The following is a 24,683-nucleotide window of genomic DNA, read 5'->3' as shown; positions in this document are numbered from 1 at the left end:
TATTTTTGTTGATTTCCTGGCTGCAACTGCGCGCTGACCAGGTGTCTCAGCAAAGTTGCCAGGTCTTTTTTAGAGCCTTGGGGTGCCTGAGGAGTTTAGATCTCCCTTCCAATGAGTGTTACTTTGCATATGTGGTGCTCATGTCTGAGACTGAAGGCCATGTTCCCTGTGATGATCCATCCTTCCTGAGGCACCCCCGAGCCAGCAGGCAGGATCTGCTGCCCAAGGAGGCTGCAGGCAGGATCCCTCCTTTCTCCCTGGAGTTGCTGGCCACATGCAGAGCTCCCAGAGAGCCCTGCCTGGCCACTGCATTTGTAGAAATCCTGCAAGCAACTCCCAGACTATGGGAGCAAGTCCTGGTGAAATAGAGCCTCCCGGGAATGGAGGTGGTTATGTTGTATGCACAAAGCCTTCCTTCACCTACTTATCCGGCTTTCAGCATCTCTCTGGTTCCTTGGGCTGCAGAAACTGCATGCGCTCACTGTGATCACCAGGTGGCAGCACTGTCCCACAACCCAGCCCCGCCACCACTACACCAGGAGATATGAAGAGCTCTCAGGGCTGTTCACAGAGGCTGGGAAGGAAGCTGCAAAGTTCTGGCAAAGGAGTGATGGACTGAGCCATTTCCATCTTCCCAAGGATGTTGTCACCATGACAAGTGCAGCCTTCGACCTTCATTGTCTGAACTGCTACAAGTTGGACCCAGTCTGTGACATCCTTGACTCTGCGAGCCAGCTGAAACCTCGCTCCGTGAGCAGGGCAGGCCTGGTGAGGCAGGCCCCTAAAGCTGGGACATAGCACCAACAACCATGGGCCTGGGAGGCCAGAAGTGGGGGCCATTCAAGCTGTGGGAATGCCCGGCGCCTACCTGGCAATCACTATGGGGCAGAGGGCAGGGAGTCCTGTCTTGGGGCCTCTTGCATTTACTGTACATTGATCCCTGTCACTGGCTGGCTTTGTCTGCAGCACAGATGCAGTCCTGGAGTCAGCTCAGGGCCGGGTTGCGTTTGGTCTCGTCTCCATCCCCCCGTCTGTCTGCGTATCACTGTTATACAGAGTCTGTGCTTGTGTGCTTCCCACTCACACATGCACACTCTCTTGGACACCATCTTTCCTTTCCTCCCCCCACACACTCTGAGTCACCCAGGTCAGAGGCAAGGAATGGAGCCAGTCCCTCCCAGGTGGACTCTGGGCGGTTAGGAGAGCTGCAGTCACTTGCTGTGGCTGCCCGAGGCACCCCGGAGCCAACAGGCTGGAAGCTGCTGCCCAAGGAGGCTGCAGACAGGATCCCAAGCATCTGCCTCTCCCAGAGAAAGGGAGACAGGGGCTTGCTCTGGAGTAGCAAGAGTGACATGAGAGAAGGGTTTCACAGAGACACGGCTGCCTCCAGACCCGACACTCCAGGGGGTCCTTCTGCACTTTGCCTGGGAGCAGAGCAGTAAGCCATCTGCAGAGAGCAAATGGGAAAGGAACACAGAGAAACAGATGCTGGAAAGGCAAACCAGACAAAGTAGAGTAAAGGAGGGGAGATCCTACCTCAGATTCGGCCTTTCACAACCTCAAACGTTGCCTCTTGCTCCTCTCCTCCTTCCTGCTTCTTTCACATTCCCTGAGGGGTTGGGTCGCTCCCAGGGGATATGGGAGCCAGGCTGGGCTGGACATAGCATGGATGTGGCTGTCAGGGACAGAGGCTTCCTGCAGGATGTTCCCACCTTCTTCATGTACCAGACTAAGTCCCGCTGGCTGCAGTACATCTTTTCGGGGTGGCTGTCATGCCCGTGCCGGGTGCGCTAGGTGCTGACTTTGCTGCCTCACTGGCCCTGCTGCTTACCTGGTCATCTAATCACATCTGCTGCCTGTTCTCATTGCCCATGCACACCAGGGTCCACATGGGCTACGCCCACAACCTCATCTTCCCAGGCATCGCCATTTGCAACGACCTGCTGCTGCTGCGCCCCATGTGCTGCGCCGACCTGCACCTCTCTGGCTACTGGTTGGGGCTGCTAACCAGAAAGCTGTGGTCAGAACCCACTGCCCGGGACCTACTGTGGGACGAGTCCTGGCACTGGCTGGAGAAGCTGCTGGACTTTTCCCACTACCTCCCACCCCCACAGCAGGACCAGGCCACCCTCCACCCGCTGGACCAGTTGGGCCACCAGCTCAAGGAATGCTGCTGTCCTCCACTTCCAGGGCGAGTGTTGCGGGCCCCACAACTTCAGCACCGTGAGTGGGGAGGTGGTTGCAGGGAGGTTAAAGTTCCACTGCCAAATGGGAGGCGGGGTTGTCTTTGGGAGTCATCCCCTTCTACCTACCCAAGGTCCAATGAAATCAGATGCTATGGTGCTGGTGACCGCACTGCGTCTCCAAGAGTGGGGGATGGGGGAATGAGTGGATGGTAGATAGTTAGCTAGATGAGTGAATGGGTACCTGGATGGACAGATGGACAGGGTAGGGAGGGAGATGAAGGAATGGGTGAATAGGAGAGTGGAGGTGGTAGGTAGGAAGATGGACAGCTGAGTGCATGGAAGGCAGGAGGGAGATCTATGGCTGAGAGAGATTAGATGAAACAGAACGACACCTGCCAGGGAGGGCTTCTCTCTAAGGCTCAAATACGTTTTGAGAGCAATGTTCTTTCCCTTTTAGGATGTGCCAGAGCGTTAGAGATTCTCATCAAAATATCCTGGCCACACCACCCCACTGCCCTGGCAAGGTCCTTCCCTTGTTGTGCTGGGCAGGACGTGTGCAGGTTCTGTAAAGCAGTAGCGGGAAGCCAGACAGGTTCTAGACAGATGCTGTTCAGTGAAGCAGGCAGACAGAGCAGCTCTGGTCACTTGTTCCATGTCAGAAGGCAGCCTCTCTGGGATTCGTTCCTGTTGTCACATGACCAGGTTAAACTTAAGGAACTCAGTGAGAACACAGCTCATCCTGGTAGCTTCCTCCTTAGTTGGGGACGTGAGACTGAGGCAGGGGCTGTTCTCACAGTACCCGGTGCTGGTAAATTGCCATTGGACTCAACTTCTGCCTGGTTCCAGCTCAAGGGGCACACTTGCAGCCCTGACTTGCACATGTGAATAGTTTGACACCATAACGTCGGCAAGTCTGTCCCTTGCAGCTCTCCTGGGACTAGCTTGTGCATCTTCATTGCATGGAGTGGTAGCAAGAGCTGTGCATTGGATGAGGCAGCACCAGTCTGACCCAGAAGAGCAGGGAGAGGTTGGCAGATATTTCGTTAAATGTTAGTCTGCGCTGAATGTGGAAAGGAAAGAGTTAAGTTTGGGGGGCCTTTATTTTCTTAAAGTGCTGGACCCTGCAGAGTGAGCGTGGGCCTAGAACCCCTGTCATCATTTACACCGGCACAGGGTGGGTGTGAGACACTGCCCAACCGCAGTGCATTTTACACTGATGTAAATGATGCCACAGGGTGCAAAGGATGGAGAACTGGGCCCAGAGATCTCCCAACCAGAGTGAGTTGAGTCTCGCTGGAGAGGCCAGCAAGCATCATTTTGTGAGTGTGGCATCTCTGCTGCCCTCTGACAGTAGAACCTCCAGCCGGTGCTTTCATTCTTCAGAGCAACCCTGCTTTTGAGTTACCACCTCCCTGCCTCAGCTGCAGTGGCTGTAACTGGCCTGTCTGCTGTGTGCCCACTAGGGTCAGACAGGTTCAGGGTGGACCTGGAGCGTTGGTTTCATGGCATGCTTCTCTGTGGTGATGGCCCAGCATCCCCTCTCCACTGCTCTCTGCAGGGTAACAGTACTGTGGGCATGAAGACAGCATGTTCTCTGCAGCCAGGGAAAGCAGCGACATCCTGGCAAGAATATGAATGTGGATCCGAGTCAGGAAGAGCAGGGCAGGAATGGGCAACTGGGGTGTGAGAGGCAGGGGTTGTCGGGGAGTGAGGGTTAGGAGAAGGTGACTGGGAACAGGGAGCAGGGGAGAGTGACTGGGGTGAGGGGCAGCACTGGGTACCTGGGGGAGAAGGAAAGGTGACTGGGAGGTGAGGGGTGACTGGGGCAAAGGGAAGAAATGTGGGACAGGTCTGAGGCTTTTACCCATTTATTGGAAGACACTGAGGCCTCAGGGAAGCAGCTAGCACAGATTTCTCAGGCCCAGCGGCCCTGACTTCCCCAGAACCAGCTACCGAGAATCCAGCACCTGATCTCCTGGAAAGGCTGGATATGGGTCCAGTGGTTCAGAAGCATCTCGGGGCCAGGCAAAGCCATGGAGCAGAACAGAGCTGTGGGACCAACCAGGGTCTGGGAGGAGAATGTGGAATGAAGAGCAAATGAAAGCCTCCCAGCTTCAGAAGAACTCATTGAGCTGGGCTCCAGCACTGAGAAGGCAGGTTGGTGGTAGGGCTCCAGCACTGAGGGCAGGGAGTGGGGAATAGTGGCTGAAGCATGAGGGACTGGGAGCCCAGACATCTGGTTCTAGCCCCACCTCTGGGATTGGTGTGGGGTCCAATAGTTAGAGCGTAGAAGGGCTGGGAGCCCGGATGCCTGGGTTCTGGCCCCAGTTTGGAGATGGGGCTCTGGACCTGATTCTGTTCCTGGCTCTGCCTCTTCTCTGTGTGACTTCAGAGAAGTCCCCTCCCTGGCCTGTTTCCCCTGTGAGCGATGGGCTGGTTCTGTGCAGAAAGGGGGGCTGGGAGGCTCCCTACATGTTTGCAAACCACTTTGCATTCCTCCAGTAAAAGCCACTAGAGAGCGAGTCTCAGTCCCTCTGCTCCGCGTTATGTTCATTACCTGCCAGCGCCTCGACTGGGGCCATTATCCGCGCATCTGCAGAGGAAACATTAGGCAGCCAAATGTAACTAAGAGCTGGCCAGGGCATGTCACCTCTGGACAGGGTCCTGCTGGGAATGCCAGGGTTTGAGTAGATTTCCATGGGTTTCTTGTTTCCTCTCCTCCATGCTCCTTCAGTGCTGCAAGGCCGTTGCCATGGTTACATATGGCTTAGAGACTGTTTCTAATGCAGTTGGATCCCTAGGGTTTTTCCCACCCTTTAATTCTATGACAGGCAGAGCTGAGCCCCCCCACTCCCACCCCAGGCATGGAGGATCTGCCCTGTGGGGTGGAGGGCAAATGGACATGGTCTGCATAGTGACTGGCAGAGAGGTTAGTGGAGGCTAGTGGAGGGGTGAATATCAGGGAGGACGACAGTCTCCCAGGGGATGTGTGAGCCTCCTCACTTGGCAAACTGGAAACGACGGCTGGAGAAAACCCGAGCAGGGCCTGTCCTGCATCACTGTGGAGGCTCACAGGGCTTGTCCATGCCTGAGTAACTCCCTTCCTCAAAAGCCCCTTAGTTCTGAATTGATCCCAACCTCTTGCTCCCCATCTCTGTTTTGATGGGAGCTATGCCTCCCCTTCTGGAAGCTGCTGGGACATCAGCTAAAGGCCAGGGCTGGCTTTGTCTCTGCTCCCTTGGTGCTGGGGCTCAGAGACAGGGATGCTGCGGAAGGAAATAGTCCCACCTGAGAGGTGACGTGAAGGGACCGGGGGGAGATGGGGAGGGAGTGCCCAGTTGCTGAGGAAGAGATGAATGCAACCCTAGTGGGAGGAGGAGAGAAACCCTGGGGAGATCATGCATACCGAGGAGGGATGTGGGGTCAGGGTCCCTAGGGAATGCCCTGGACAGTGATGTGAGCCAGGCGTTGCCTGGAGTGGAACTGTCTGTGGTGCTGAAGTGACTGGGACAAAAGCTGAGCCACAAAGGCCTGATACTGAGAGGCATTGCATTCCCACTGAAGTGAATAGGGCTCAGGAGCCGAGTGAGACAGGTCAGCCTGGCCCAACCCACCCACCCCCCATCTCTGCTTCCAGGGACATCAGGAAACCAATCTCTGGCAGAAGAACCCCTTGTGTGTGTTAGGTGGGGCTGGGGGCACTGTGAGTCTAGGCCCCTTCCTTGCAAGTCACCTCCTGCTCCCTGCGCTCCAGCAACATCTTTCACTGAAGCAGCGGGGAGGATGTGGGGACAGTGGGATAGGGTGGGGCAGAGCTGGAGGATGTAGGGCAGTGGGGAGGACATGGGGATGGGGGGATAGCGTGGGGCAGATCTGGAGGAAGCGGGGCCATGGGGAGGACGTGGGGATGGGGGGATAGCATGGGGCAGAGCTGGAGGAAGTGGGGCAGTGAGGAGGATGTGGGGACAGTGCAGGTGCCGGGATGGGGGCAGTGCAGACAGCAAAGACAGGAGCTGGAGAATGGCGTTGGCCGAGATGGGGGTAGTGGGGAAATGGGGGAATGCCCAAATGTGATTATCTGTCCCTGGCAGATCCTGGACCCCATTCCCTGATCTGCTGTTCTGTATGGGAAGTGGTGCAGGCACTACTAACGTGCTGAAGCACCAGTGCTGATGGGATAAAACAGCTGTTGCTTTTAGTTCTCAGGCAGGAGGCCTCTGGAATATTTAGCAGCTGGGGAAACTCATGAGGAACTGGATCCAAGTAAGTAATGGTCTGAAATTCCCTGTAGGAGGCCAGAGAGTGGAGGCAATGGATGGTGAGGGAACCCTGTCGTGTTAATTTCCATGGAATAAATGGCCTGCAGAGTCAAAGGTGTTCACTTGACCCTGCCACTTGCAACATTAAATGCTGGGGGTTCGGAGTGTAGAAACCTTGACATACTTAGTCCCAGGGCCGGACACACTAGCAAATTCCTGCTGAAATCTGAAAATGTGTTGATCAGGGTTCACAAGCAAAAGGAATCGGAGTAAGACACAAGTATTTTGGAATGACAACTGAGTGGTTATGCAGACCAATCATTTCCAAGTCCCTTTATTCGCTTTATTCTGTCAAAGGAAAGGGTTACTTCTGTTGTGCACTTCTGCGCTATGGACTTTCCCTGCTTTTGACAAAACAGATGCACAAGGAAGGGTGACAGCAGGAACCAAAGTCTCAAATCCCAGGTGTTGGAGAGTTAGCCTGAGCTGGTGGAGGTGGTGAAGCCATCTGGGTCCCTCTTTCTGGTCAGGACGTCTCTTGGGATCAGGATGGCAAAGATCCAAGCATGTCATGGTCAATCCTGAGCTTCTAGGAGATGTTGGGGATGGCAGCCATGATGGTAAAGGTCTCTCTTGCAATCCATCCATCTCCCAGCCAGCCAGCTTGATATTCCCCACAAAGTTTGGTGAGGACCACCACAAGGGAATAATGAGTGGAATAGCCCATCCCCTCATTATTTTGTTCACTGGTTATGCCTAATTTCTGACATACCAATTTTGGTCCCTGGATTTCTGGTGCCACACTTCTCTTGTTTACCGCACATGTTTTTAGCACAATCCTTGGGTGATATCAGTGGGCCTTTCTGTTTCAACTAATCCACTTCTTTGACCCCCTTTCTACCTTTTGCTGTTAATATTTAAGATAGGTGATTGACCATTTTATAAACTTACTGACTTTCGCATAGTTGAGCTCGCAGTTGGGGTAGGATTATCAGGCCCCAGCTATTGCAACAGCCACTGAATGGTGATCCTGCAGTGGGGGGTGTAGAAGTTCCCAATCAATAACCCCACGAAATGGGGTGAATGTCCAGGAGGGCGTATTGGTGATGTTGTGATGGGGGTGAGTTCATGGGTGGGGTGACCCCACAATGGGGGCTGAGTAAGTGGGGGACAGTGGCATCCCTGGTTGGTGACTGTGATGCGGGTGATTAAAGGGGGGCATCCCCAACTGGTGACACTGCGATGAGGGATGAGTATGCAGGGGGGGCATCCCACTTGGTGACCTTGCAATGGGGGTGAGTATGCAGAGGGTGGGGGAGTATCCCCGATCGGTGATCTTGACTGGGAGTTGAGTGTGCAGGGAGCGTGGGGGGTGTTGAGCTGCCAGTCAGTGACACCCTGTGTTTTTCACTCCTTGATGCACTGACTGGCTGGGCACAAGTCGATGGATTTGTTCCTGGCCCAGTCTTGGCAGAGCTGGCTGAGCAGCCCAGCCTGGCAGTAGGGTCTGGCATCAGCCCTCCCTGCAGATCTTTGTCTAACTATCCCCTCCTACCTCTGTTCCACTCAGGTCTTCACGCGCTATGGCAAATGTTACACGTTCAATTCTGGACAGGACGGGAAGCCCCGGCTCATCACCATGAAGGGCGGCACTGGCAACGGCCTGGAGATCATGCTGGACATTCAGCAGGATGAGTACCTGCCTGTCTGGGGGGAGACAGGTAACAGGACCCTGGGCCTCCAGCAACAGCACCACTGGAGCCGCTGTGTCTGCAAATCCCTCCCTGCCCCACATGGAGCTGGGCTGCCTCTGCTTCTCCACCCGCAGAGCACTTTGCCCTCGTTCAGTGGGGGGGCCATCTCCATTCCCTTGACTCCTGTCCAGTCAACTTCTTGCCTCTCTGCCAGACTCCGCAGTGTCCAGACGCCCCCTCTGCTCTTGCACAGCCAACCGGAGACACAGCTGCGTGGCTTGTTATTCACAGTGCTGGGAGGTCCTGAACTGGTTTTGGGGGGCCCATCTGGCACAACAGGGCCCAGCTCAGTGGGACTTGTCCTGCCTGAGACTGAGCACCACCACAACAGACGTAGTAGCAATAATGATAATGCCTGGGGAGGAGTGTCAGACAGGCCTGGAGAAGGGCACAGTCACTTGGGGCAGCTGGCAGCCAGTTCCCGTGGGGCAGCCATAGCCCCATAAAGAGCCATGCATTGTCTCCCTGGAGCTGGGCCCGTGCCATGCTCTGTCCCTAGCAGCCTCAACTCCCATGACCCCACTCCTGGGCTCCCAGCTTCTCAGCTGCTCCCATTTTTCTTCTTGTCAATCTAGGTATTTCCTCCTTTTTTCTTATCTCAATTATTTGCCATAGCAACTGCCTGCCAATTTAGATTAAGTAGCCATCCCATTTCTATAAATAGTTCCAGCTACTTCTCTGCTGCTCTGGGGCCTGGTATGGGAGGGTGGTGGGGAATGAAGAGACGGGGATAGTGGGATTGAGAGGGAGGGAAAGCAGATGGAAACAATGCCTGCATTGAGGGGAGTGGCACGGCACAGACAATAAACCTGAAGAGTCCCAGCCCCAGCCCCTACCCCCACCTAGCCTGAAACCACCTTCCCTGGGGTGCAGGGAGCATGGGGGAAGGGTGGGGGCTATACAGCGGGGTTGGGGCTGTGGGCAGAGTTATACAATGGAGAGGGAAGGGTACAGAATTCTTCCCCAAGACAGACACTGGAGGGCTTGTCGTGCAGGTGATAGACACCCCTCTCCCAAAGCTGGGTGGAGAAGAGGGTAGGTCTTAGAACAGCCCCAAACCTAAACAAATCTGGCCACACATGTTGAGGTGGGCATGACTGGTTGCCCTGTCGGTGAAACATGCACCTCTTCACACTTTCTTAGCATCCTTCCAGAATGGTTACACAGGCAGCTGGGCAGAAGAGACGTGCCCAGACGGAAAGCTGCCTCTGCAGTCTGGGGAAGGCAGGGCGGGGGTAAACGCGTTAGACCAGACTTCTGGATTGTGTCCCCAGATCTGAGAGGAAGAATGCTCTCGAGGCTAGAGCAGGAGATTGGGAGTCAGAACTCCTGGCTTCTATTCTCATCTCTGTAATCTTGGGTGAGTCACTTCCTCCCTCTGGGGTGTTTCCCCGCCTGTAAAATGGGAGGAATAATCCCCACTTCCCAGGGTGGGCTGAGTCTCCATTCATTAATGTTTCCAAGGCATTTTGAGATTCCTGTGTGGAAGGCACCAAGAATGGGCCAGTTCTGCTCACAAATTGGTGTAAATCAGGAGTAACCCCACTGAAGCCAGTGGAGCTAGCTCGGGGTATATCCTGGCTTCATTTTCACCTGCCACTCCAGAACCTTTAACAGGGCTGCAGGGCTATAAGAGAGGGTAGAATTCCCCCCTTTGGGCCTGGCTCAGCCTGACCTGACCTGGTGTCACCATTCATGCCCATGGAAAGTGACTGTGAGATGAGACCTAGCGAGGTCTCTCCCCTCACTCACACCACTGAGACTGTCACATGTCTGCATTGCACAGCTGTAGGTGGCAATAACATGCCAGCTGTGCAGAGCTGGATCTCCCATCCTTGGAACTTCTGCACCCTTGGAAACTGTCCCATGGCTCTGTACACATCCAGGTCTGAAAAGGCTCTTCATACTGGCAAAGACAGGGTTATTTCAGCACCAGGCTCCATTATGGACAGGACAAGCTGTCTGAAGCTGGGTTAACAGGGTCCTGCCATAGGCCCTGTGGGAGAGCAGAACAGGTGTATATGGGCTGTGCAGATCTGAAATGGGCTACAAGGAGTTTTCACCCCTGGGTTCCCCAGCCCCCTGAGATGCTCAGCTCCCACTTTTCTCTTTGTTGCAGATGAAACCTCGTTCGAAGCTGGGATCAAAGTGCAGATTCACAGCCAGGATGAACCTCCCTTAATTGACCAGCTGGGCTTTGGGGTAGCACCTGGATTCCAGACCTTTGTGTCCTGCCAGGAGCAGCGGGTGAGGAACAGGGACATTCATGGGCTGGGCACTCTGGGCTGTCACAGGCAGAGTAGTAGTGCTAAGCAGGGGAAGGAGGTGGATGCAGCATTGCAGGAGCCTGGAGGGGTAAAGAGGTGACTGGTAGGATATGAACGAGGTCTGTAAAATCCTAACTGGAGTGGAAAAAGTGAATAAAGTGTTATTTACCCCTTTACATAACACAAGAACCAGGGGTCACCCAATAATATTAACAGGCAGCAGCTTTCAAACAAACAAAAGGAAGGACTCCTTCTCGCAACATAGTCGGCCTGTGGAACTCATTGCCAGGGGATTTTGTGAAGGCCAAAACTATAACTGGATTCAACAGAATTAGATAAGTTCATGGAGGGTAGGTCCGTCAATTGCAATTAGCCAGGATAGTCAGGGACGCAACCCCGTGCTTTGACTGCCACATGCTGGGATTGGACAACAGGGGATGGATCACTTGATTATTGCTTTGTTCCCTCTGAAGCATCTGGCAATGGCCACTGTTGGAAGACAGGATACTGGGCTAGATGGACCATTGGTCTGACCCAGTATGGCTATTCTTATATAACTGCACTTCTTGACAGTTATGCCGATCATGAACCAAATCAGCTGGGAGGAAGAATTTAATAAAAAAAGTGTGAATGATAATTGGGAATTGTTTAGCAACACTTCCACTAGATGCCCCAAAAGCCACAATCCCACACAGGGAGATGTTAAACAGCAGCTACTAAAGTTAGACATTTTTAAATCAGTAAGCCTGGATAACTTGCATTCCAGAGATTTAAAAGAGTTGGTTGAGGAGCTCACTGGACTGTTAATGCTGACATTCACTAAGTCTTGGAACACCGGGGAAGTTCCAGAAGACTGGAAGAAAGTGACTGTTGTGTCAATATTTAAAAGGGGTAAACGGGATGACCCAGGTATAGCTCATAGCTTGTCAGTCTAACATCTGTCCCAGGGCAAGATAATCAAGTGGCCAATACAGGACTTGATTAATAAGGAGGGTAATATAATTGGTGCCACTCAACACAGATTTTTGGAAAATAGATCCTGTCAAACTAACTTGATATCTTTTTTGATGAGATTACAAGTTTGATTGATGAAAGTAATAGTGCTGATGTAATATGTTTAGACTTTTGTAAGTCATTTGACTTGGTATCACATATTTTTGTTTCAAGAATTAGAAAGATTAACCTGAAATTAACTTGGCACAGATTAAATGGATTAAAAGACGGCTAACTGGTAGGTTTCAAAATGTCATTGTAAATGGGGAATCATCTTTGATTACCAGGTATGGTTCTAGTGACAGTCCCACAGGGATTGTTCTTGATCCTACACTATTAAACATTTTTATCAGTCACCTGGGAGAAAACATAAAATCATCACTGATAACATTTGCAAATGAGGAGGGAGTGATAAATAATGAAGTGGACAGATCACTGATACAGAGTGATCTGGATTCCTTGGCAAGCAAACGATGTGCCTTTTAATATCATATATTTAATATCTAATATGTAAATGTGTACATCTAGCAACAAATAACGAAGGCCCTACTTACAGGATGAGGCTCTATCTTGGGAAGCAGTGACTCTGAAAAAGATTTGGGGGTTGGCGTGTATAAGCAGGTGAACGTGAGCGCCCAGTGCAACACTGTAGTCCAAAGGGCTAATGCTATCCTTGAATGCATAAACAGGAATCTCGAGTAGGAGCAGAGAGGTTATTTTACCTCTGTATATGGCCCTAGGGCGACCACTTCTGGATTACTATATCTAGTTCTGATGTCCACAATTCAAGAAGGATGTTGACAAATTGGAGAGCTCTATTTAGTTTAACAAAGAGAAGGTTAAGGGGTGACTTGATAACAGTCTGTAAGTACCTACATGGGGAACAAATATTTAATAATGGGCTCTTAGGTCTAGCAAAAAAAGGTCTAACATGATCCAGTGTCTGAAAGCTGAAGCTAGACAAATTCAGACTGGAAATAAGGCAGTAAGAGTAATTAACCAATGGAGCAATTTACCAAGGATCGTGGGAATCCTACATCATTGGGAATGTTTAAATCAAGATTGGATGTTTTTCTAAAAGATCTGCTGTAGGAATTATCTGGGGGGCAGTCATATGGCTTGTGTTGTATAGGAATTCAGACTAGATAATCATAGTGGTCACTTCTGGCCCTGGAATCTATGCATCTATTATTGTGGGGACAGAAACAGCCCCTTTGGGAGAGCAGAGAATGGGAGCTAGTAATTAGAGCATGGGACTGGGAGCTAGGACTCCTGGATTTCCGTCTTTGCTGGGGATGGGATGTGGGAATCTAGTCATTAAAGCATGTGGTTTGGAACCAAAATTCCTGGGTTCTGTCCTGTGCTCTGGTGTGTCATCCTTAACATCATTCCTCTCTCCGTGCCTCAGTTTCTCCCTGTGGAATGGGGATAATGAGCCTTGCACAGGGATTTGTGGGGCTTAGTTTATCAATACTCTGATATTCTCAGCTTGCTTCTATGGCAGCCTGATCAGTGCCTGCTCCATCTTATGCTCAACAAGAGCCTTCTGGGAGCGCTCTCTGGGGAGAGAAGAGGTGGGGCTTCTGTTCTCATTCCTTCCTGCTCTGCCCCAGCTGATCTACCTGCCCCCGCCCTGGGGTGACTGCCAGTCCATCACAAGGGACTCCGAGTTCTACGACACCTACAGCATCGCGGCCTGTCGCATTGACTGTGAGACCCGCTACCTGGTGGAAAACTGCAACTGCCGCATGGTACACATGCGCGGTGAGTCTAAATGAGGTCAGGGACACCCTGTGCAGTTCAGAGCATCCCTGCTACCCTAGATCAGACTAATGAACCCATCTAGCTTGGTACCGCCCCCACATGCCTCCCTGCCAGCCTAGATCAGACCAAGGGGTCCATCTAGCCTGATATCCCCCCCACTTGCTTCCTGCCATCCCAGATCAGATCAATCTATCCCACTATACCTCCACCTCATTGCTGCCACTGATCAGACCAATAGTTCATTTAGACAGGTATCCCGCTGCAAACAGACTGCTGGTGGAGCTAGTCCATTATCCCGCTGCTTGTACAGAGGCAACCAGTGACCCATCTAGTCCAGTGCCCCCATCTCCCTGCTCTGGGATTCCTGCCCCAACTGGCCATTGCTCTCTTGTTCCACATCCTGTTTTGGGCCAAGCGGTAGCTGAAGGTGAGCAGCTCCCGAGAGTGCATCTCAGAGCACAGCCTTGACAGTTAATACAGCTCTAGCCTGAGTCTGCTGCACAGGGAAAAGCTGCAGCCCCCTCTCCTAAGCCCCAGCAATTCTGGCCCTTCCAGCATAGCTCTGGGGCTCCAGGCTTGATTCCAATTTAATCCCCCAAATTCCTCAAAGCCTGTTGAATTCTCAGCATCTCAAGAAAACACATCCAGGCAGTGCCACAGCCAGGATACATGGAGAACGGGGCTGGTTGGGGTAGACAAGTTGGCTCTGGCAGTGTTGTGCAGCTGGGGGTTAAACTTGTTCTCAGGGGTATGCAAGCAGGTAAGGCTGGGTCCCAAGGTACCTCCCCAGCTGGGTGTGGTGGTCTTCAGGGAGAGCACTAGCTCTGGCTCATGCTCCCCAGGGACCTCCCACGAAGCCTATCTCTGAATATCAGACCAGACAGCTGCTCAGAATTTGAATGGCAGTTGCCTCAGAAACAAGATTGGGACAAGCCTAATATTTGTCTAAGATCCATGGCTGACTTGGAGGCAACATAAATCATGAGATGGGCAGGTGCGGGGACCAGGCAGCACCCTCCCTGGGGGCTGCAGACTGAATCTTATGCACTCTTCCCCCATCACTAGTAGCCACTTCCCCCTCATAGGACTAGCCCTTGATTCCGAGGGGTTTAGCGCTGGTCTTACATTGACGGGGTTAGTCACTTGCAGACAGGCCATAGCAAATAAGTTGTGTTCAACAGAACCTTGGAAATTAATATAATTTATCGCAGGCAATGCATTATTCTGGTCGATTGCTTTGCCTGGGGATGGGGTTTCCGTGCACAGTCGAGGTGAAGTGCTAAAGTCAAGAAAGTCTGTCTGTCTGTTTGCACGAAAGACTGTCTGTTTGATGGTACTGGGAGGGTTCTGAGATCGCTGTGCCATTTCCTAGTCCAGGAGGCAAGGGAGGGGTGCAGGCTAAGAAACAAAACACAGATTCAAGGAGCAGCAAAATAAATACACAGGCTACCGCAGAGGATAAGATTCCTGGTCTAGCTATTCCTGTACCCCTCTTCCCCCACACCCATGCTGGACCAGACCAATAACTCATCTAGGCCGCTATCCTCCTGCCCCACCCACCCATACCAGATCAGTCCACTGGTCCATGTAGCACGGTATCTCCCCCTCTCTAACTGGATCAGACCAATGGCCCATGTAGTCTGGTGTCTTCCACCCACTTCCTCTCCCTCTCCCCCCCCACACACCGAATCAGCCTCTTCACCTTAAATCCAGCCCCAGCACAAATTCTACTGAAACTTTGTTCTTCTGTCTCCATGCAGGTGATGCCCCCTACTGCACCCCCGAGCAGTATAAGGAGTGTGCGGACCCGGCCTTAGGTGAGACTGCCTTACCCTTCTCTCCCTTTGCAGGTTTGGCCACTGGCCCAGAGCAGGGCACTGGGGCTCCCTCCATTTCAGGAGGACAGGACTCTCGCTGTGCCTCTTATGTCAAGGGGGAAGGAGAGCGCCCAGCAGCAGTGGGGTGTAGGGAGGTGCAATTTCAAGTGGTCCCCATTCCTACCATAAGTCACACCTCATTCCAGTTTCTACAGGGGATGCCAGCAACACCTCTCAGGTCCCCTAGATATCAGGAAGGAGCGTTAGTAGCACCAAGGGATTCTATCCATCTCTGAATCAGGTCCTTCAGTCCATCTAGCTGTGCAGTTCCAGTCCCTCTGGGGTTCTGCACCCCAGCCTGCGGCTACAGATACTCAGAGCCATGGTCCTGGCAAGCTCTCCACTCCCCATGCATGGATGGAGCAATCTATCTGTGGTGCAACTAGTTTTTTAATCCCTAAAGGACGAAGATGACTCTGGCTGTGTTTGCGACCCCCTCCTTGATCTTCATCCTGATGATGTCTGTGCTCCTGTAATCACCACCCAGCAGCTGTCTTTGGGGTTTGAACCCTGGCCATTCACTGCTAAAAGCACAAGCTTCTACTGCTTGAGCTTAGGGAGTAGCTCCATTAGCTGGCAGCTGCAGTAGACCCTTATTCTATTATGTGGACCACCCACTAGAGAAGGAGAAGAACCCACACTTCGCTACTGTGGTTTACACTCATATCGCACACCTCTCAGGGACCCTACTGCCACATCAGAGTCGGACACAGGGGCTTGCCCAGGACATGCAATGATGGAGGCTCAGCCGTGGCAGGCATCAATGGAGACCTGGGCCTGGGGTCTTGCCTATGGCTGACAATGATGGGGGCGTGGCTGCGGCAGACCCTGTGCTGTGGACCGTGTTCCCCCCCTTGACATTCATCTCTCCCGACTCCCAAGTCTCTTCTGTCACACGTGACTGTGGGCAGCATATTTCTCACCTCTCTCTTCCCCTCTGACCCTCCTACTGATCCCTACACTGGTTGCCTCACTCCCTTCATATCTTTCTATTTGCAGCATATTCAGATGGTGATTTTCTTCTCCTAATTTGGTTTCGCTCTGTTAGCGCCTTGTATTTGTTTTGTTGCTGTTGACATCATGAGAGCTTTAGCTAAGGGAGGGGGGATCTCTTTAACAATGAGAACTGGGAAGAGAGGGTCCTAGAAATCTTATGGAAATTCTCTCCTCTTTATTCTTGAATTCAGTGTATTGAGCAGCACTTTCCAGGGGCAGCTTTGGAGTTCGATGAATGTTGAGAGGCGCCCCCTCCCCCCCCGAGTATGAGCTGCTATTGTTTGATTCACTTTTATTTTGCTTTCTCTCTCCATTTCTTCCCCTTTTCTGCCCGCCCCTTCCAGATTTCCTGTTGGAGAAGGACAACGATTACTGCATCTGTGAGATGCCCTGCAATGTAACCCGCTTTGGCAAGGAGCTGTCCATGGTGAAAATTCCCAGCAAGGCTTCAGCCAAGTACCTGGCCAAGAAGTACAACAAGTCGGAGCAGTACATTGGGTAATTGGGGAGGAAGCCTGCAGCGCAGGCCTTGGGACAGAGCCAATGGAACCAGGACACTACATGTTTTGTCAATTTCACTCCCCATTGGACCCCTGGGTGCCCACCCAGTCTCCAGACCTATGGGATACCTGGCCTCCTTTCCCTGATCTCCTGAGTTCCTCCTTGTTTCTTCCATACCAGATGTGCTTCAGTGACTCCATGCTCACACACAGAGCCAGCCCCATCCAGTGACACCCCCTTCCTTTCTTGTAGGGAAAATTTCCTGGTGCTGGATATCTTCTTTGAAGCCCTGAACTATGAGACCATTGAGCAGAAGAAGGCCTACGAGGTGGCTGGCTTGCTGGGTGAGCCACATTCCCTCCTCCATCCTCAGGGGCAGGCAGGGAGCCAGGCCTTGTGGTCACTGCTGAGCAGTGCTAGCTGAGTGCTTGGGGTAGGGGTCCATTCAACTCCAGTGACCCGCACAGCAGAGAGCCCCAGCTGCCTCCTGTCCCTTCCGTTGGCCTGTGGCCTCCCTCCCACCTGTCAGTGATTCCTGGAGGTGAGCTGAAGCAGGAAGGGCAGTCAGAGACCCTGGCTCTGCTGCAGCCCAGTGGGCATGAGCTATGGAGCCCCCTGGGAGAGCAGGGTCTTTGGTGCTGAGTCCAGGGGAGTGCTGGGGCTGATTGTAATTCTGGGGTGGAGGGGCTGGGTTGTGGGCCAGGCGGGTATTGATGTGTGCTGTGGGAGGCATCGCACATCAAGGAGCCGAAAGACACTGCGTGTTTGAGTGCGGTAACGGAGTCAGGATCCCACTGCTGTGAATGGCAAAACTGCCGTTGGTTTCAATGGTACAAGGATGAGGCTTGGGAGGGTGTCAGTGGGTGCTGTTCTTACAGAGGGCTTCTGCATCTCCTGCTGCCCCCTTGGGGACAGACCCTGCTGTGAGCGACACTGAGGTAAACCTGGTGTAACTGCCCCAGAGCAACACCTGGATGACTGGGAGTGTGATTGCTCCCAGCTCGGACAGCTGTGTGCTCACCCTCAGCATACTCCTTTGCACACCTCACCTCTGAACCTAGCCTGTGGCAGCAGGCTCAGTGCAGCAATTTGCCACCCACCAGGCAGATGGGGGGGTCCACATAGTCAATGTCTGGCAGGTGAACCATCTCAGTGAGCAGGAAACAGCATGTTAGTAATACCAGTCCTTGTCCAAAGCTTCTGTCCTGATCAGCATCCTCTGCAGCAGCCTCCTTCCTGCAGACACAAGTGGCAGCTATTTAAGGGCTTTTTGAATAAACTATTTGGAAAATAGTAATGGATCCATTTAATGAGCAGCTTTCCTCTCAGTGCAGAGCTGTTGGGGTTTGGTCTCTAGCCAGTGACCAAGTGAGGGTAAGACTCATGGGAGTTCAGAAATTATACAGGATCTTCTGGGTGCAAGTCCACTGAGTCATCCATTGTCACTGGTGGAAGCTGGGGTGAGGTCCTAATTGACAGGACCTTGTAGGGCAGGTGGCTGAGCCAATGAGAGATTGGCTTATAGAGTTACCTGGCAGGCAGGTGAGCCAATGAGAGTAGTTTAGAAAGGTCAACATTGCCTCTGGGCTGATTGGGGAATGGGAAATACCTCTGAAAGTGGGGAGGTCCCCATTCCAGGGAGCACACTCTATGATCACTGTCCAAATTTGACCCCCACACACGTTATCCCTCCTGACCTGGCTTTTCCGAGGCTTTCTCCTTGCAGAACCTCCCTGCCCCAGCCCTCCCTTGCATTAGAGAAACTCTTGGGCCTTGGTACTCCAGAGATGGAGCTGATCAGATCCACTTGGTCCAGCTGCTGGTATGAGTCAGTGGAGCAGCTCTGCATACCTCTGCAGCACCCTAGATCCTGACAGCCAGTCCCAGCCCCTTCTCAAGAGGGCAATGGAGAGTCAGGGCTCAATTCCTACAGGGGCTGAGGGCCAATGGGAGCTGTGGGTATTTCACCTCCAGAGTAGTCATCCCTAAGGACCAGGGGACTTTGCTGGCTTTATGCTGAGGAGTGTTTATTGGGGTCACAGAGCCAAAACCTGGAGCCCAGTACCCTGGTATGTTAGGACAGGCCAGCCTGGATGCAGGCTCCGTGGCTCATCCCTGGGACTTCACAGTGGTGGGAAAAACTCTGTCAACTGGCAAGTCCATTCCTTGGACGGGCAGGGCTTGCTCCCCTCCTTCCACTGAGCAGGGGGCAGAACCTCTACCCTGAGCCCAAGTGCGGGGTGCTCAGCTCGTAGGTTCACCAGCCCAGCAGGTCAGGAGCTCACCAAGCTGCAGCCTGGAATCAGGACCAAGGACCTCCAGCGGCGTCCAGCTTTGGCTGTGCCTGGGAGTGGGGGCTGGGGGTGTCCATGTCACAGGCTCATCTGAGAGCACTAGAGTGAACTCAGGGTGGAGATCCAGCCTCTCCCTACAGGTGGATAAGTCACTGGGGCAGGTGTAGCTGCTGCCTTCTCTCCCTCCCTTCTCTGTCCTGTCTCCATTTCTCAGCCTTCCTGCCCTCCTCTGTATAACTGAGCCTCCGGGTGAGGAGCCGCCTGCTCCCTGCCAGCCCGCCCTGATGGCTCTCATCCCCTCTTGTCTCCAGGTGACATTGGCGGGCAGATGGGGCTGTTCATTGGAGCCAGCATCCTGACGGTGCTGGAGCTGTTTGATTATGCCTATGAGGTGAGCTGAGCTATGGAGAGGGAGGGATCACTGGGAACCCCACTCTGTGGGGTGGGTGGAGACCCATCCCCAGGGTGCACCCAGATTCTCCCTTAAGGTCACCCCCCATCACATTGCTTCCCCCACAGCTCCTTCCTTGTTGGGTCAAAGGTCCTCCCCTTCCCCTCTGCATGTCACTTCCCCGCCTGCTCCAGGCCCTTGTCACATCCTGCAAACCCCTCTGCTCTCCCAGTCCCTTCTTACTCTCAGCATGGAATCTCCACCCAGGCTGCTCCCTGAGTGGGTCTCCTGTCAGTCCCCTTGGACTCAGCTCCCCCCTTGCTATCCCCTGCCTGCCCCATGGGAGCTGTGAGACCCTTCACACGTGGTGGGTGAGTTTCTGATCTCAGCTACCCTGAGGCCAATCCAGAATGTGGAGTCACTCTGGATTTACCTTGCTATGGCTGGGAGCAGGATCTGGCCTGTGCCGTTTCCACCAGCCCCTCGGTGTATGGCTGATCTCAGCACCAGCCCCTGTAACTGGTGCCCCCAGCAGAGTGTGGGGGCTGGTGTCACTGAGCAGCACCCGCCAGCTGATCTTTCACTTTCAGGTCATAAAGTACAAGCTATGTCGCCGGGGCAAGTGCCAAAAGAATCACAAAAGGAACAACACAGACAAGGGCGTTGCCCTGAGCATGGACGATGTGAAACGCCATGTAAGTGCCTGAACCCGCCCCTCTCCTCGTAGCCTGGGCCAAGCCCCAGTTAGACTCCCCAACATCCTCACTCGCCCCTACAGTCAGCCCTGCAGTGCCCTCCCCCCACGCTTAGCGAGCCGGGACCCCTCTGGGACTGAGTGTTTGTGAAAGAGGCAAGTCCGTAGTGCTACTGTGGGGTAGAGGGAGCTGTGCACACACAGGGGATACAGCTCAGGCCTTTCCCGTAGGCCTTTTCCTTGCTGTCCTGGTCTTCTCCTGCACCTCTGTGCTAGTGAGGAGGGTTGAGTGGGGCTGGCTGCCTTGAAAGCCAACGTTAGAAACCCCTGAAGTCCAAAGGCTGCTGAGAAAGTGGCTCATGGGAATGAGCTTTGTGCTGTGCGGATTGCTGTGAGCATCCTGCAGTGAAAGGCCATGGCTGGGGACCCACAGGAGGGCACAGAGCATGCAGGCCTGGGGCTCCATGTTCCAGTGCCCGATACCCCTGTCCTCAGGGACAGTCTGGACTGGTAGCTGACAGCCTTTGCAGAGGGAGAGGCCAGAAAACTGCCCAGGTCTTGCTAGTGTGCCAGTAACCATGATAGTGAGGCTGCGGAGATCAGTGCCGACTGGATTGCTGAAGTTAGCTGACAACTGTGATTCATTGGGGCCATGATCCCAAGCCAGAAAGTTCTGACCCAGCTCTACAATTCCCCCAAGCTCATGGGCGTTTGGCCCAGGGGGCTGGTTCACTCATTATACAGGAGCCATGAACCTTGCAGTCCATCTGTAAGCAGCGTCTTTGTACATGGGAGGTGGCGTCACTCAGCAAGGTGCCTGGAGATCTTCTGGGCTATGGAGATCGCTGGGCAAGGACAGTCAGTGCTTTTGGGGCATCCCCTGAGCTGCTGGGCTTCCCAAAGGCGGCCAGAGCCTCTGGTCTCTGGGGTTACCTGTGGGCTAGACTCTTCCCTCTACCAAGGCATTCGTGTTGCTGGGTCATCTGGTCTTCCTGGGCTCAGGACCTGCCGGGCTTAACTCTCTTTCCCTCATCTCCCTTGCCCCCAGAATCCCTGTGAGAGCATCAGGGGCCACCCAGCCGGGTTGACGTATGCAGCCAACATCCTACCTCACCACCCGGCCCGGGGCACATTTGAGGACTTCACCTGCTAACTGACGTCTGGATGTACAACGTACACTACCAAAGCCCTCCGGAGAGCTGCCCCTGTCCCTGGGGGGCGTCAGTGGAGGGGACACACCTAGGGGCCCTTGCTCCTAACCACAGTGGGACATTAACAAGAGCGATGGCCTCAGGTTTAGGGCCAGGTGGCAGGCGGTTGGGTTGGTTTCTGACCCTGGATACAGACTCAGTGGCAGCAGCTTCCCCTTTTCCCCTCCATAGTTTAGAGACTCTTGGACGTTACGGTCCAACCACCCCACAGCCCTGACTCTGCAGCCTGCGAAGGAGCTACATGTGGACTGGGCTGGACCAGGCTGGGCCACGGGACCTGCTCCACTCCTCCTTGGCTCCTCTCTTTACTTTTAACTAAAAAGAGACAGAAACCCAGAAGAATCAGCTCTGGCTGCAGACACGAGGGGAAGGGGGAATAACCCCACTCTCCTGCTCCACATTCTTGTCCATCTACATGGTTTCCATTTCTATCCCACTTCCACTCATCACACTGGGGAGAGCCTTGGTGGTAGGAAGGGGCTAGGAGTGAGCACGCGGAGTCCTGGTCCCTGCACTCAGATCAGGAGACTCTGTTAGTACTAAAGTGTCACCTCCACAAAGGTGGAAGTCCCAGTGTCTGTCCTCTGAACCCGGGTCCCCACTGCTACAGCAGGATGTTAGCCTAGGGCCCCGCTTTCAGCATTGCCCCGAGTGTGGATGGGAGAGGCTGATGGTGAGAGCTGGATCCAGAAGCGTCTGCTGTGTCCCCCATGCACACCGCAGCTGATTCAGCAGCCAAATCCACAGTCTTGCTCTTATCTTAGTCCCCCACCCCTGGCACTGAGTCTCTGAGCATGATGTTCCCAAGGAGACTTCCTTGGCTGTGGGTTCAGCTTGAGGGCAGATGCCTCCAGATCTCCCCTGGCTCCTGTGCCCTCCAGCATGCCCATGGTTGGTGCTGTGTGGGCTGAGCTGTGGTAATGATAGCCCCACCGGTGAGCTAACACAGCCTTCCCCCGCTCTTCACCATCACCCTCCTCCACCTGCCCCACCCCTAGTGCTGTCTCCTGCCCAAACTCTGACATTTGGAACCCCACGATACAGAAGAGTGCAGAGCGTTCCCTGTGTCCAGCCAGCTCCAAAGCCTGTCACCTGGGGAGGAATGAGCCCCTGGACAGTAGCCATGTGTAGGGGTCAAGGAGGACATGCTAAAAAAACCTGAGCAGCCTCAGCCTCCTTCGCCTCTAAGGCAGAAGCCCCATAGTGAATGGGGCACAGCAAGGGAAGAATACCCCCACGCCCATAAGCCACCGCTGTTGCATAGTCCTTGCCAGCTCAGCCTGCCCCGCCAGGCAGCTGGAGCTGGTTGTGCTATGGGGCGCACTAGAGTGAGCGTGACAGGCAATGAAAACGGTGATGGATGAAGCGCCACTGGTTGTGCTGCCACTTCCCATGCAGGTGGGATCGGCCAGGAAGGGGAGCCTATCCCTGGCAGCCCATGCTGCGGAGCATGCCAGCTGCTCTGGAACTGCCCTCTTGGCTAGTCAGACACAGGTTTTATGCGGGGAGCCATGCCTCCCTAGAAGGCACCTGTCCAGGTTTCCCAGGCCAGTCACACCCCCCCAGGCAGGTGCTGTCCCAAGGAAGTGTAGGGTGTTGCGTTCCCATCTGCCATGGATCCACCCAGAAGCCAGGCAAGCTCTGGGAACAGCCTGAAACCACGGAAGCCCGTGGCTCAGAGCTGGCTGGGGAAGCTGGCGTCCATGGGCTGAGCTCACTTCCCAAGGCCAGAGGTTTCCAGCAGGACAGAGGCTGTCCACACGATCCTGCTTGTTCCTCAGCTCTGCCATGGTCATCTGAGCCTAGCCCCACTCCAAGCCTCTTGAGGCAGAGACCGCTGTGATCTGGGGGCTCCACAGACCCTCCACCCCACCACATTTCCAGATGGAATCCCCCAACAGCGGCCACGTCTCAAAGTGGCAGGCCCTGGTTTTGATTTTTCAGTGGTGCCTGTTGTGCGTCCCAGAGTCTCTGCTACTAGTACCCTATCAGCTGGGCTGTGTGGGAGGAGGCAGGCCAGTCGCTGACCCCTCCATGGGACGCTGGTACCTAGAGGAGAGGAGCTGTGAGTTCAGTTTGACGTGTGTGTAACAAACCCAGCACCCTCAGCAGCCAGGCCAGGGACTCCAGAGCCAGAAGCTGCCTGGGCTGCCTCCATCATTTTATTCCACTGTCAGTGCCAGCCCCAGAATGCTTGAGCCTGCCCTGCACCCTCCAGCAACCAACAGCTGTGCGGGGCTAAAGTGCTACTTAGCTTTAAGCGCTTTTGCAGTGTCATTTTTTTAATTATTATTTTTCTAGTCTGTCTTTTACTTTTTTATTATTATTATTTTACTTCCTGACCAAAATTAGGAACTGGGGTCAGTCCTTTGTAGCTCGCAATCGCCCAAAGACAAACGGGTCAGCCACATCCATACATTTTCTTATGGCTCCTTTCTGCGGTTTCTTTCTTTCTTATTCTTGCTCTTGAAAGCTTTTAAAGGTGGGGCTTGGTTGCTCACTCACTGAAACTTCATTTTTGTATTTGTCTGGTTTTACTATATCATCCTCATTTTATATTTCTTATATATAATATATAATATATTATTATATATATATGTGTGTACATATATATATAGAGAGAGCTGTATGCGGCATATCAGTGTAGATACCCATCCAGTAGCATTTAGGCCTTGATATTGTGCCATTTTCTGTTCCCGATCTCTGAATGCCTTCAAGTGTATAAAGTGTTGAATGATCTCTGGTATCTGTACTATGTACACACATTTCATAGGAAGCACAATAAGATGACAAATGCATTGTATATCACTATCTGCTACTCTTAACAATGATATAAAGGAGAATATAAGTGGATGATATAAAGGAAAATAAAGACTGAGCCTTTTTCTCTCCAGCTGAGCTGCAGGAATCAATCCTTGAGGGTGGGAAATCAGAAGCAGCACAGGCAGGGTTCATATTGTGCTTCTCCATGAGAGGCCAAGGGCTGAATGGGCCCCAGGAATTGACCTCTGTGCTCACTCCTAGGCTGGTCCTGCCAGATCAGGGCTGTGGCCCGTTGGTGGGAGGCAGGTGTTTGTATGGAGCTCACGCTGCTGCTGACAGGCTGTGAAATGGCCTTGAGGGCAGCATCACATGGGTGTGCCTGACGCAAAGGGCCCTAAACGCTCTCCAAGCTTGATAAAAGGGCACTCGGCATCACCAGGTCCCAGCTATTCAACCTCGATGCAGGGATGGGCTTCCCACTGCCAAGACTTGGCCTCCTCTGCGTTGGAACACAGCTGCCACACAGCAGCTCAGGACAGGAAGCGACGAGGAATCCAATGTCCAGTGGATACTGCAGTGGGCACTGAGCGAGCTAGCAGGGAATTTGACCAGGCTGCTGGTGCTAGTCTCGCTCATGCATGGCACCACAGGGCCTGTCACAGCCACAAGGATTAAGCCCTTCATTTTATAGCATCTCCCAAGGTGTGGTCCTGTGGGCCCCTATCAGGGCACT

At 53.4% G+C, this 24,683-nt stretch overlaps 1 protein-coding gene across 5 annotated transcripts in view; it reads left to right on the top strand.

Moving 5' to 3' along the window:
* Positions 1 to 24,080, top strand: part of ASIC1 (acid sensing ion channel subunit 1) — a 132,450-nt gene extending 108,370 nt beyond the window's left edge. For all 5 annotated transcript variants that reach the window (XM_067529526.1, XM_067529525.1, XM_067529527.1 and 2 more), the window contains 9 exons: positions 8,016 to 8,166; positions 10,319 to 10,446; positions 13,073 to 13,223; positions 14,984 to 15,040; positions 16,441 to 16,594; positions 16,850 to 16,941; positions 19,203 to 19,282; positions 19,873 to 19,977; positions 21,025 to 24,080. In XM_067529526.1, the coding sequence (XP_067385627.1) occupies positions 8,016 to 8,166; positions 10,319 to 10,446; positions 13,073 to 13,223; positions 14,984 to 15,040; positions 16,441 to 16,594; positions 16,850 to 16,941; positions 19,203 to 19,282; positions 19,873 to 19,977; positions 21,025 to 21,129 (1,023 nt within the window). In that variant the 3' untranslated portion in view covers positions 21,130 to 24,080. The remainder of the gene's footprint in view (positions 1 to 8,015; positions 8,167 to 10,318; positions 10,447 to 13,072; positions 13,224 to 14,983; positions 15,041 to 16,440; positions 16,595 to 16,849; positions 16,942 to 19,202; positions 19,283 to 19,872; positions 19,978 to 21,024) is intronic.
* Positions 24,081 to 24,683: the final 603 nt, after the last annotated feature.

The sequence above is a fragment of the Emydura macquarii genome, unplaced genomic scaffold, assembly GCF_026122565.2.
Source record: "Emydura macquarii macquarii isolate MOO-44397 ecotype Brisbane River unplaced genomic scaffold, CSIRO-AGI_Emac_v2 contig_2994, whole genome shotgun sequence".
Lineage (NCBI taxonomy): Eukaryota > Metazoa > Chordata > Testudines > Chelidae > Emydura > Emydura macquarii.
This window is presented reverse-complemented; position numbering and strand designations above follow the sequence as displayed.